The sequence below is a fragment of the Sus scrofa genome, chromosome 11, assembly GCF_054392235.1.
Source record: "Sus scrofa isolate SSC_HxYL_T2T_F1_AM1 chromosome 11, Sscrofa_HxYL_maternal_Yorkshire_Landrace_v2.0, whole genome shotgun sequence".
Lineage (NCBI taxonomy): Eukaryota > Metazoa > Chordata > Mammalia > Artiodactyla > Suidae > Sus > Sus scrofa.
This window is the reverse complement of record NC_139393.1, coordinates 12,956,956-12,971,103: the sequence shown is the minus strand read 5'-3', so window position 1 is coordinate 12,971,103 and position 14,148 is coordinate 12,956,956. Positions and strand designations below refer to the sequence as shown.

The following is a 14,148-nucleotide window of genomic DNA, read 5'->3' as shown; positions in this document are numbered from 1 at the left end:
TTAGGTTTGAGTTAGGTCATTTTAAGTCATCTGCCAGTTTCTCGTTTGTCAGCATTCACTCATTGCCTGCTGCATCTCACATTAACTGGGTGTATAGGATGCAGACATGGATAGAATAAATCTGTATCTGACATTAATGCATGCCATGTAAAAGATCTTAATAGCTACCAATGAAGTACTTTATTTCCATATCTTCTGTTGGAACCTCTGCAGTTTTTCCTTTTTTTTTTTTTTTTTTGTCTTTTTGTCTTTTGTTGTTATTTCTTGGGCGGCTACCGCGGCATATGGAGGTTCCCAGGCTAGGGGTCCAATCGCAGCTGTAGCCACCGGCCTACGCCAAGGCCACAGCAACACGGGATCCGAGCCGCATCTGCAACCTACACCACAGCTCAAGGCAACGCCGGATCGTTAACCCACTGAGCAAGGGCAGGGACCAAACCCGCAACCTCATGGTTCCTAGTCGGATTCGTTAACCACTGCGCCACGACGGGAACTCCCCTTTTTCTTTTTTAAACTACGGCTGCACCTGCAGCATATCGAAGTTCCCAGGCCAGGAACTCAATCCAAGCTGCAGCTGTGACCTACACCACAGCTGCAGCTACATCAGGTCCTTTAACCCACCCTGCTAGGCTAGAAATTGAACCTGCAACTCCACAACAACTTGAGCCAGTAAAGTCAGATTCTTAAGCCATTGCACCACAGTGGAAACTCTGGACTCTACAGTTTTGACGTATTACTCTTCTTATGCTTTTCCGTGGTGGTAGCTTGTTTACAATTTGCATCTAGTTTTTCCTCTTTATTAGTCCTGTGACTTTTCATTTATCTCGTTGCCCTTTAGTTTTCTGGAAGTCATTGATGGACTCCATCTCTCGTTTGATATAGTCTCATTGTAGGAGTATAGTTTACTTGCACTCTCCTTTGTTGATTGTCATTTATTTTATGATTAATTAGTCTTCCTTGAACTTCAGGTTCAGCTGTTTTTTACCTAACACTTTTCAATCTATCAGTTAACTCTGGAAACACATAATTTTCTTCTTGACTAGACATCATCAATCCCTTTATTGCTGTAGGAACTCCTGGCTGGAACCTGTTTGCCTGGCTTTGAGACTCGATTCTCACCCAAGGGTAGCATGGTGAGGATTGGGTTGAAGCTGGAGGTGGACATGTTATCTGTAAAAAAGAGAAACGCATCAATTGTTCTAATCAGTTACTACTTGGCACTTTTTATTAGCATTTAAAAATAAACAGGTATGATTTTTTACGTCATTGAATGCCTGCTTACTCTTGGGCTGAAGTAATTATGTAAGAACCATGACACAGATCTTGGGAGAGCATACCCAAATATTTTTAAAAACTTGTTTTAGGGCAGAGCCAAAAAGGAGATACTTAGAATTATAGCTCCCCCACGGCATGGTAGCATTTACCTTCTCCTTGAAGGGAAACTGTTCTTGTCTTGCTTTTCCTGATTCTCCTGTCTCCCTCTGCTCTTTTCCCCACATGTCCTCTGGCTCAGGGCCTTTTCTCTTGAGAAGTCTCTGTCACCCTACTTTCTCTCAGTCTCTCCTTTCATTCTTGTTGCAAGAAGCATGAGCAAAATAAAGGGCTAGGACCTGTCTCATAATTTGGATGTCTCAACTGTCGAGGCCTCTCAGATTTTCTTCTCTCAGATTTTTTCTTCTCCTGGGTTGTATGGGAGTTCTCATGTCTTTTCATTCAGGTTTAAGTTGCAGATTAAAAGGCTGAGATCATGATTTGGGATTGAGGCCGGAATAGTATCCCTGCCTTATGCCTTTTGCCTAAAGCAAACAAGCAAGAGTTCTGCCTCAGTGTTTGAGATACAGGTTGCTGGTTGCTAGTTTGTGTTTATCTCCCTGAAGACTTAGTGGGAGAAAGTGGTACCTGGACTAAGGCAAAAAGAACAAGGATACCTGGGTCCTCTAGCTAAATCATCTTAGTGGCACCAAAACCCAAAATTAGTCCCTAAAAATAGTATATACTGTGGTAATAGATAGAGATGCCTACCAGTGGTAGTGGCAGCATAGAGTAATACAGAGCTGTTATTGAGTGATACATGACCTAAGTATTGGAAGGTGAAATTAATGAGAAAGCATGTATTCTGGGCAGAACACTAAGTGCAAAGTTGGCTTGAAAACTAATAGCATGTTTGGGATTTGAACATTGAATTCTCTGGTGTTCGGTTATTTGTTTAAGGGTTTAAAGGTATAATTAGCCCTAATTTTATGCAATTAAACATTTTCCTTTCAAAAAAGGTGCCTCTTGGGTGAGTTGGGGGTTAGTCAAAGGTGCTGAATTTACCGGCAAAGCCATCCAAAAAGGCGCTTCTAAACTCCGAGAACGGATTCAACCGGAAGAAAAACCTGTGGAAGTTAGTCCAGCTGTGACCAAGGGACTTCATATAGCAAAGCAGGCTACTGGAGGAGCAGCCAAAGTCAGTCAGTTCCTCGGTAAAGTAACTTTAGATGACTTACTTCTTTTCGGTTATATTAAAAATAATCTTAGTCTATCTTAATCTAAATCTTACTTAGATGATTTAATCTCAAGGGTGAAGAATTAGGACAAAGCGTTTCTGCTCTGCTCTGCTCATAGGATCTGTAGACCAGCATCGTTAACCTGAAAGTCTTGGAAATCATTTCAGGCACTTGGCACACTTACTGATTCAGAATCTCCATTTTTACAACATCTCTGGGTGATTCTTATTTGCATGTTAAAGTCAGAGAAACACTGGTTAAGGTTTGGTTTGATATGTTTGAGAAGAAAGTATCTGTGCCTTTGAAAAAGAATGTAATTGTTGAATGTATTTGCTGTCCTTGAATATGACACATTTTCAAGGACAGCTCACTGCCTGGCAGTTCAGAGTCAAGAGGGAGGGATGTGATGTCTTGAATAAAGCTGATTTGGTGATTCTGGTGTTAGCCTTCCGTAGTAAGACGCTTCTAACCTTTGAGAATCACGGCTCTAAAGCTTAGTATTTTGAGATGGTCAGTAGCTCCTTCGTGGGTTGTCATTACATTTAGTAACATTATCTTTTTTGGTATTTGTTTCTTTTTCACATTTTTGTTTGTTTACTTTTATGTAGACTTAAATACTTTTTAATTTAAGTGAATGTTTGCTGATAGAAAAAGTACAGATATGCTTAGCTGGAAAACATGATGGGTGGACCTACCAGTCTTGCATTGCAACAGTGAAATAAAAAAGGTGGACGGTTCTCTTCTGAGCAAATTGCCAAAGTATATCATTATATTCAAGAGGCAGTAAGCTTGGCAAACACTTCCTTAAATCAAATAGGAGCTTTTGTGTGAAAAAAAAAACCAGTCCTATTTTCATCCTTAAATAAGAATGGTAATATTATACAGTAAAACAACTTGGGATGATCATGGAAGAACTTTGGTAAATAAGAGTGGTAAAATCAGGGGAAGAATACGTTTTTTCCTAACTGTCTTTTTCTTTTGTGGTTATATTAGTTGATGGAGTTTGCACAGTAGCAAGTTGTGTTGGCAAGGAACTAGCTCCACACGTCAAGAAGCATGGAAGCAAGCTTGTTCCAGAATCTCTTAAAAAAGACCGAAATGGGAAGTCTGCCCTGGATGGTGCTATGGTTGTGGCAGCAAGTAGTGTTCAAGGTAACATAAAGGTCGAGAAATTTAGGAAGTTCTGTTTGCTTAGGAATAGTTTTACTTACTTTTAAATGTATTTGCAGGATTTTCAACTGTCTGGCAAGGACTGGAATGTGCGGCTAAATGCATTGTCAACAATGTTTCAGCAGAAACGGTGCAAACTGTCAGATACAAGTAAGTTGAAATCTATTGTTTTAATAACTTTAAATCTCTTGTACTATTTGGAAAACTCCAGAACAGTTGAAGTGATTATGTAGTTATTTTTAAGTAACCGATAAAATAACTTTTTCACTTGTTATTTTTAAGTAGGGAGAAGAGTAAAATTTTAGGCAAATTAATAGAATTACTATGACTTTGCTTTATATTACTAATTGTTGTAAGTAATTTGTTCATCATTAATGAAAAAGAATAGATTTATTTTTTTTAAATGCCTGGAGTGTCTGTCTGCCTTATTTACCTGCAAGTTCTTAATGGGAAAAACATGAATTATAATTAAACTATTACAGTTTGTTAAAACTAGCCCCTTCTATATACAAAGAATGTTAAATTTGCACACCTTATTTGAATCTACCACTGTGCATTAGCATTATAATAGACAGATGGTTTGAGAAGACATACCATTAAGAAATGGACAAACAGAAATGAATGATGAATCCAAGCTTATCTGATAAATGGTATTAAAGATATGACTTTAAAATAGGATCTTCTGATTTTAGCTCTTTATTTTGTCTTTAAAAGTACTGGAGGGCTTGGAGTTCCCGTCATGGTTGAGTGGTTAACGAATCTGACTAGGAACCATGAGGTTGCGGGTTCGATCCCTGGACTCGCTCAGTGGGTTAAGGATCCGGTGTTGCCGTGAACTGTGGTGTAGGTCGCAGATGCGGCTCAGATCTGGTGTTGCTGTGGCTCTGGTGTAGGCCAGCGGCTACACCTGCGATTGGACCCCTAGCCTGGGAAGCTCCATATGCCGCACATGTGGCCCTTAAAAAAAGACAAAAGACAAAAAAAATGGAGTTCCCATTGTGGTGCAGTGGTTAGCGAATCTGACTAGGAACCATAAAGTTGCAGGTTCGATCCCTGGCCTTGCTCAGTGGGTTAAGGATCCGGCGTTGTTGTGAGCTGTGGTGTACGTCACAGACACGGCACGATTCCCACGTTGCTGTGGCTCTGGTGTAGTCCTGTGGCTACAGCTCCTATTAGACCCCTAGCTGGGAACCTCCATATGCCACAGGAGCGGCCCTAGAAAAGGCGAAAAGACCAAAAAAATAAAATAGAATAAAATAGAGTAAAATAATAAAAAAATAAAAGTACTGGAGGGCTAAAAATTAAATTTAGTAGCTTTGAATTAGTTTAGGTTTTAATATTTAATGCTTATTTAGAAGTAAAAAGTAATATTAATGGCATTCTCAATTCTTGGTTATATGTGTTAATTATTTACTCAGTGGCAGCACTTGCATCATACTTAAATATTGCACGTTGTATGAAGTGCTTTCCATCTGTATTGTTTAATCTTTAAGTATTATCACCACTTCACAGATGAAGAAACCAAAAGCATAGTGTGTTAAATATCTTGTTAAGAATTATACTGCAGGATTTCCCTTGTGGAGCAGTGAGTGAAGGATCCAGAATTGTCAGTGCAGTGGCTCTGGTTACTGCTGTGGCTCGGGTTCCATCTTTGGGCTGGGAACTTCCGTATGCCACAGGTAGGGCTAAAATAATAATAATAATTGTACTCCATACTATGTGGTAGAACTGAGATGTAAGGCAGATTTTCCTGTCATGCAGGATCAGGGGACAGTGATGGGCCACCATTGTCCATGACAGGATATCCGTGCAACTTTAGTTTGGAGAGTTACTTTGCACCACTACCTAACATGTGTTTAGATACCGCCCCCCCCCCCGCCCCCGTAAATTACCTTTGCTTTAGGAAATACTGATCTGATTTCCAGCCTAAGTTGATTTGATCTCCTCAGTCTGAGGTGTGCATACCTTTGAATCAAAGCAGTGTGATGTATCATCTTGGAGAGTCAGTTTTACCAAAAAATTTGGAAAAGAAAATACAGAATAGATCTGAAATTTTGATAGAAATGTAGTCTCCCATCTCACTTCTGCTCTTGCCAATGACCTCTAGTACACACTCTTTTTGCTAAGCTTTTCAGTTGTAATTAGAAAATCTGTTGCAAGAGCAGGAGAAAGTTGAAGGTGTTTTTAGACCAAAAGGGATTTTTTTTCACTTTTTTTTTTTCTTTTTTACTGTACCGCATGGTGACCTAGTTACACATATATGTATACACATTCTTTTTTCTCACATTATCGTGTTCCATTATAAGTGACTAGACATGGTTCCCAGTGCTACACAGCAGGATCTCATTGCTAATCCATTCTGAAGGCAAAAGTCCGCAATTACTAACCCTAAGCTCTCAGTCCATCCCATTCCCTCCCCCTCCCCCTTGGCAACTACAAGTAAGTCTATTCTCCAAGTCCATGATTTTCTTTTCTGTGGAAAGGTTCATTTGTGCTGTATATTAGATTCCAGATACAAGTGATATCATACAGTATTTGTCTTTCTCTTTCTGGCTTACTTCACTCAGGATGAGAGTCTCTGCTTCCATCCATGTTGCTGCAAATGGCATTATTTTGTTCTTTTTATGGCTGAGTGGTATTCCACTGTGTATATATACCACATCTTCCTAATCCAATCATCTGTCGATGGACTTTTGGGTTGATTCCATATCTTGGCTATTGTGAATAGTGCTGTAATGAACATGTGGGTGCATGTGTCTTTTTTAAGGAAAGTTTTGTCCAGATATATGCCCAAGAATCGGATTGCCAGGTCCTATGGTAGTTCTATGTATAGATTTCTAAAGTACCTGCATACTGTTCTCCATAGTGGTTGTACCAGCTTACATTCCCACCAACAGTGCAGGAAGGTTCCCTTTTCGCCACACCCTCTCCAGCATTTGTTATTTGTGGCCTTGTTAATGATGGCCATTCATACTGGTGTGAGGTGGTATCTCACGGTAGTTTTGATTTGCATTTCTCTCATAATCAGGGATGTCGAGCCTTTTTTCATGTGTTTGTTGGCCATCTGTACATCTTCTTTGGAGAACTGTCTGTTCAGGTCTTCTGCCCATTTTTCATTTGGGTGGTTGGCTTTTTTGCTGTTGAGTTGTGTAAGTTGCTTGTATATTTTAGAGATTAAGCCCTTGTCAGATGCATCATTTGAAACTATTTCCTCCAGTTCCTTAAGTTGTCTTTTTTGTGTTCTTTTTGGTTTCCTTTGCTGTGCAAAAGCTTGTCAGTTTGATTAGGCCCCATTGGTTTATTTTTGCTTTTATATTCTGTTGTTTTGAGAGACTGACCCTAGAAAACATTTGTAAGGTTGATGTCAGAGAGTGTTTTGCCTATATTATCTTCCAAGAGTTTGATGGTGTCGTGTCTTATATCTAAATCTTTCAGCCATTTTGAGTTTATTTTGGTGCATGGTGTGAGGGTGTGTTCTAGTTTCATTGATTAGATTCTTCTATGTTAGCACAGATAATTAGGCAGTCATATTGGTAACTAGGAAGTATCCTACTGGGTTTTGTCCATTTTCTACTTTAATGAAAAAATAAAGTTTACCTAAGTACAATTAAGTAGAATCTTTTATTCAAATGTTTAAGATTCACATAAGTATGAAGTACAAGTTTTTGCTGTAGATTTTATATTTCTAGACCTTAGAAGAACTTAATATGATGAATAGGGTGTTTTAACAGTGGTTCTGAACTAATTTATTTCTATTAGGGTATATATTGCTATTTTTATCCTTTCCTCCAAAGATTCATGAAATGAAAAAAAAGCAGGTGAGAATTTAAATGGGTTTGTATTCCTATTAGGATACTTTAGTCTCAGTAGTAACTTACTTGGAAACCTGGAAAGATGGGAGGGGCAGTGGGGAATAACAGATTTTGTTCTGTTTTCTTATTTATGAATAATGTGGCACAAAAGTAGAAATTGCCTTTTAGGAGAAGAAACTGCAAGTATTAAGCCAGTAATAACTCAATGGTATTGTCACTGAAGAATTAGAAAAGCTAATTATTCTTTTATTAATTTAGTTCTCAGTAATTTACACAAATTTACATTAACTTACATTTATGAATTTACATTTATTTATGAAAAGTATTTGATAGAGTGAACATTTATGTTTTCTCTAATCCAACTAATATCATAAAAAATTTATTTTTTTTGAAAATTTGTGTTCTTATTGCCTATGAGAAATTATTCCCCTATGTAGTTGTTTCATATCTGCCTTAATTATATGCATTATACCTAGGAGAAAAACATAGGTATTATATAAACGTATTTATCTGACTTCTGGTGGTATAAGCCAGTACAGAGGCTTATTTTTTTCATTTAGGCATATTTAAAGGCAGATTCTGTTAGAGGAGTATTTACTCCATGCCTTTTATGGTTTTGATTATGATTTAGGACTATGTTCATTGATTATGAATGATTTACCTAAGGATCTGTGTAATTAATTATACTCCTAAATGTTTTGGGTAAACGCATAAGAAATATTAAGATTTTATTTCTCTCAGTTACACCAATACTTTTGTCCTCTTTTAAGATTTAGGAACATGAATGCCTACAGGAACAACTGAAAGCAAAAAGTAACTTTAAACCTGCTATACTTAATTGCAGTTTACTATCTATTAAATAATTCATTACTCTTGTACATAGCTTCTAAATTTCACCTTTAGGCTTCTTTTTTCCACTTTAAATTGTTTAGAGGAAAATAACTTTAGTAAGTTAGGTGTATTTTTGTTTTCCTTTCAGTAATACTTTATTTTAGAACACATTTTTGTGAGGAATAAGCTTAGTAAAAATATTTTCCTATAAGGAATATATACTCTTTTAAGGTATGGTATTTTATTGGTTTATTTAGTGAATTTTAATTAAAATTCCCCTTAAGTTTGCACTGGGTAAAGGGAAAAATTCAAATTTGAGGGTATCTCCTTTGGCAGATGTCATATTACCCAAAACTAATTCTGCATAACATCTACCCAGGAATTCTACATGTGTATAATTATTATGTATGTATAGGGTCAGTGTTATCTTTTTAGTATGGTAACTATACAAATATTTAAACATTATTTTGTCTTTTGGTTATTTTTTTCTTGTTTTTAAATACTGCCAGCTTAACAATTCCATATATAGTATGGTTTCCAGATCCTTCCTTCACCAGTATTGTTCTCAAAGTGCAGGACTCAGCATGAAACCTAATATTCCAGAGGTGTAGTGACCAGATAAAACACAGTGTGATTTGCCTCCCTTGGTTTGGTCATATTTAGCGAGTGATGAAAATGGCACACAAGACAAAGAACATGTCCTTTTAGTAGCTGTTACTTTATTGACCCATATCAAACTTGGGTTTTGTTTTGTTTTTAAATGAATCTTTTGTTTAAAATCTGGAGCTTTGCCTTCTTTTTGAACAGTTGATAGCAGATCTCCTAACAGTATTGTCATTTGTCACCTTTCAGTTTTGTCTCACCAGACACTTCTCAGGCTCGTGGTCTGCTATACCCATTTGTTAAATATTGGTTCTAAGATTTTATTCTGTGTTCCCTTTTCTGTTCTTTGTGGATATCATCTACACCTGTGGCTACAGTTACCTCCTGTGTTTCAGCAGCTTTCAAATCTGTATGTCTTCTTAACTTTTTTTTTTTTTTCTTTTTTTGTCTCATGGCATATGGAGGTTCCCAGGCTAGGGGTCCACTCAGAGCTGTAGCCACTGGCCTACGTCACAGCCACAGCAACGCGGGATCCAAGCCATGTCTGTGACCACTGAGCAAGGCCAGGGATCGAACCCGCAGCCTCATGGTTCCTAGCCAGATTCGTTAACCACTGTGCCACGACGGGAACGCCCTCTTCGTAACTTTTAATCTTCAGGCTCATACATCTAGCTACATAGCACTACGGCCATTCAGTTTCAGTCACCCATCCTTTTTGTTTTTTACATTCATCCTTTGCACTCCAGCCTCATTACCACTACCTTAGAATAGATTTTCATTGTTTTTCACCCACTCACAAGTTGTTTCATAACTGGTACCTCTGTCTCCATCTTAAGCCCTTACAGTTCTTAATGCAACCTTCATTAGAGCTTTCTAAAACACAAATTTGGTCATGCTCTCCTCATTGATTTCAAGATAAGTTTAAACTCCTCAGCTTCATAAATTGGCCACAACCCACCTGCCTTAGATGAATAGCCTAATAAAGAACTATTTGTTTTAAATATTTAAGACTAATATTTCTGAGAGTAGTTTTGAAGGTTGCATATAAATTGGATTTTAGGGAGTTCCCATCGTGGCGCAGCGGAAACGAATCCAACTAGGAACCATGAGGTTTCGGGTTCGATCCCTGGCCTCCGCTGAATGGGTTAAGGATCTGGTGTTGCCGTGACCTGTGGTGTAGGTCACAGACTTGGCTTGGATCCCACGTTGCTGTGGCTGTGGTATAGGCCGGCAGCTATAGCTCCGATTAGACCCCTAGCGTGGGAACGTCCATATGCTGCTGGTGCAGCCCTAAAAAGACTAAATAAATAAATAAATAGGATTTTAGGCAGATTTGCTAGAGAGTTGTGACTGAAATTTGCTATAATTAGTGAAATTTGGAATCATGACTAGTGTGTTTTGGTATACCTTACTGAGTGCCCTGGAAAAATTTCTGAAGAGTCTCATTCACATAGAAAATTGAATCGTATTGACTTAGAGAAGTCTTTATATTCATATTTTTATTATTCTTCAATTGGTAATGTTACTCACTATACAAAATCTAATTTAATAAGATCTACTTTTTAAAAAGAAATTTAAAAAGCGTTACTTATTTATTTATTTTTGCCAGAGATAGGCTTTCTAGTAGTTTGAATAAAGAAAAGAACTGAATGGTTACTTATCAAGTAAGAGAAGAGAATAGATACCTGCCAGGAATACTGGCTTTCGGGCATATTGGGAAGCAGAGGTGGTAGGTGAGGATATCTTTATATATATATATATATATGTGTGTGTGTGTGTATGTATATATGTATATTATATATATATATGTATATGTATGTGTATATGTATATTTTATATATATGTATATGTATATTTTATATGTATATGTATATATGTATATGTATATTTTATATGTGTGTGTATATTTTTATATATGTATATTTTATATATGTGTGTATATTTTATATATGTGTGTATATTTTATATATGTGTGTATATTTTATATATATATGTTTATTTATCTTTTTATGACTGCTCCTATTGCATATGGGAGGTTACCAGGCTAGGGGTCAAATCCAAGTTGTAGCCACCGGCCTACACCACAGCCACAGCAACATAGGATCTGAGCCGCATCTGGGGCCTACACCACAGTTTATGGCAACACTGGATCCTTAACCCACTAAGCAAGTCCAGGGATTGAATCTGCGTCCTCATGGATGCTGGTCAGATTAGTTTCTGCTAAGCTATGATGGGAACTCTGATGAGGATATATTAAAAAAAAAATAAAATAAACTGCTAAAAAGCTGTTTTACAGTATCCTTAAAAAAATAACAATTTTATGGAATTCTCAAAGGGCTTTAATGTACACATCTCATTTATAAGATAAAGAGAGGAAATTGATGAGGTGCCAAGAGGTTGACTTCACCAGGGTCACTTGGCTAGTTGTTGACATAGTTGGTGTTAGAATCTAGTTTTCCAACTCGCAGTTTGGTACTTTTCTCTAAATTAATAGGAGTTGCCACTGAAGTGAAACAACTCAGAAGAACAAGAAAAATCATCAGGGTACCAACACAGAACTTTTTCCCCCAGTATATTATTAGAAATAACGCAATCTTTAGAGTGGCGTTGCCTATAGGAATATTGTGAGTGCAGTTAGAGGTATCAACGTTGCAGATGCTCAGAAGTGGAAGTTTATGAATCTGGAGGATTTCCTATACTCAGGATCACTAATATGGCCACATTCTTAAGTTGTCACTTCACTTCCAGCAATGAAAAGAGAGAAGCTTGAAGGAGTCCTGCTCAACGAGGAGTCACGGGCACACTGCCAGGGCTGAAACTGCCACCAGCCTCTTCTTCTCATTGAGCCTTAGTCATTGCCACCTGATAGCATTTGTGGCTGGGTCTTGGTTGACTGTGAGAAGGCGCCATGCCCTCTGCAACATCATCAAATGCTGTGGCATATGGAAGTTCCCAGGCTAAGGGGCCAATCAAAGCTGCAGCTGCCAGCCTATGCCACAGCCACAGCAATGCCAGATCTGAGCCACATCTGCAGCCCACACCACAGCTTACGGCAATGCCAGATTCTTTAACCCACTGAGCTAGGCCAGGGATCAAACCTGTAGCCTCATGAATACTAGTCGGATTATTAACTCCCTTCACAGTATTTTTGGTAAAGGAGAAAATACAGCCATGTCACAGTGTGATTTTATTCTTTACTGTGTTTTATTAATGAAATTGAAACCTAACCTTTGGTTTTGCTGTCAAGGATAACACAGTAGTCATGTAACTTATTTAATACTATCTCATCAGAAGACCTAAATTTACATGTATAATTTCATTGGACTGTCTCTAATCTTTCTTTTGAAGATACGGGCATACTGCTGGAGAAGCTACACACGATGCAGTAGACTCTGCCATCAATGTTGGTGTAACTGCCTATAATATCGACAACATTGGCATCAAAGCAATGGTGAAGAAAACTGCAAAACAAACGGGACACACACTCCTTGAGGACTATAAAATAATTGATAAGTCAAAGGGGGAAAATCAAAGAGGAGGAGCAGGTGCAAACGTGAAAGAGGAGAAGGGTGAGCAGACAGAGGAGCTAGAGAAGAATGGGGCAAAGAAGAAAGACAAATGATGGAAGTGCTACGGATTGCCTATACCAAAGCCTTACAGATGGATGCGATTTTGTAAAATAGGCAAATATGGAATTCCCCGCAGATTAACCGGGATTTAAAATTGTATTCTTTCCTACAGAGTGACTATTCCATGAGCTTTACGGCATGTATTCTACTTACAAGGAAGAGTCTGGCCTTGAGATATATATTCTTTGTGAGTTTATTTTTTCCCAAATGGCTAAAATATTTTTGATGTTAAAATAAGACTAATAATGTGCTATAAACCTCATTAAACCTAATGTTAAAATATTTTTGTATTTACTGTCTTTCAGAAAGCAGAGTAGGAAATTATATATTTACATAAAATTTCACATTTCGTTCTGTTTTTACTGGAAAGGGATGACTTAAAATATTGTCTGTTTTTGCACTAATTGTGGATTTTCTTTATAGATGCTTGTTGGAACTTTCAGTATGTAAGCTAAACAAAAACTGTAATCCCAAACTAAAATAATTATCCCATAAAACTTAGAAGACTTTTTCAAAACAAGGAATAGACTAATCATGAAAAATGAGGTTCTATAAAATCATTTGGTAGTTTATCTGTTTGTTAGGAAATAGGATGGTCTTTTTGATTTAAAATGTATACAAATAGATTTTTTAGTCTTTTAGATTTAGACTGTTGTTGATCTGTAAGGGATGTCAGTTTGGGAGTATGGTTGGTATTGTATCAGCATTCATAGTGATTATTACCACTTTAGTTGAACAAAAAATAATCACTTTTACCATATCTACTTCTGTAAGTTTTTTCGAAAGGCTGAATTTTTTAGCCTAAATATAAAATAAAAATATAAATAGTTGAGTTTATGGATGGTAATTTTTATTTTGGGATTCAGTCGTTGGAATTTTACATATTAAGGAGCCAGTAGATTAAATTATTAGAAAGATTTTATTCATAATTAAGGAAAAGAATGTGAAGACTTTAGGCTTAATCCATGGTAAGGTGGGTGTAAGTGTTCACTTTGGCAGAAGACACGCTATTCACAGACCTATAAGGTACAAATATATAAATAAATAGCTAATGGCATTTTGTTTTTGTTTACTGATTTAAAGATTGGCATTGATTTTCATAGTGTAGTCCCTTCTAATATTTCTGAACCTCCAATTGCTATGTAGCTTCTTAGGCTTTATTTGAAACTATCTAAAAAATGTACTTTGTGAATAAACTATCTTTGAATTACTTGGCCTCAAAACGTATTCACTGGTTTGTATTTCAGAAAGACGGAATTGGTGGAGCCTTTCCCTAGGGCCAAGGATGATGTACTAGTTAAAATGGAAATAAAATTGAATTGATAAGTAGCTTCCGTCAGTCTCTGCTTTATTTAAGAAATGGAATGACAAATAGTGGAGCCCAAAGTCTAAAAGATTACCTTAGAGCAGAGGTGAGCAAAACTGGGTTTGTCGACAGGAATCTAGTTGTCCATTTCACTCATTCACCTTTGTTCCCTTGGTTGTGGGTTGCCTTTTCAGATCAACAGCTAGATAAAATTACAGTTATGGAAACGGAGACGTCCCCAGATCTGTAGTCAGTGAGCTGGAGACCCGGTAGAGTGGATGTGCTGTTTTAGCCCAAGAAGGCCTGAG

The 14,148-nt window shown here is 37.3% G+C and overlaps 1 protein-coding gene and 1 long non-coding RNA gene across 11 annotated transcripts in view; one reads left to right on the top strand and one right to left on the bottom strand.

Moving 5' to 3' along the window:
- Positions 1–13,863, top strand: part of SPART (spartin) — a 388,960-nt gene extending 375,097 nt beyond the window's left edge. For all 10 annotated transcript variants that reach the window (XM_084981527.1, XM_084981521.1, XM_084981528.1 and 7 more), the window contains 4 exons: positions 2,271–2,465; positions 3,483–3,641; positions 3,719–3,809; positions 12,254–13,863. In XM_084981527.1, coding sequence (XP_084837653.1) covers positions 2,271–2,465; positions 3,483–3,641; positions 3,719–3,809; positions 12,254–12,527 — 719 coding nt within the window. In that variant the 3' untranslated portion in view covers positions 12,528–13,863. The remainder of the gene's footprint in view (positions 1–2,270; positions 2,466–3,482; positions 3,642–3,718; positions 3,810–12,253) is intronic.
- On the bottom strand, positions 149–4,947 carry LOC146398533 (uncharacterized). The gene is made up of 2 exons (XR_014819324.1): positions 495–4,947; positions 149–219 (listed from the first exon to the last, which is right to left on the bottom strand). It is a non-coding gene; the product is annotated as an uncharacterized LOC146398533 (long non-coding RNA).
- Positions 13,864–14,148: the final 285 nt, after the last annotated feature.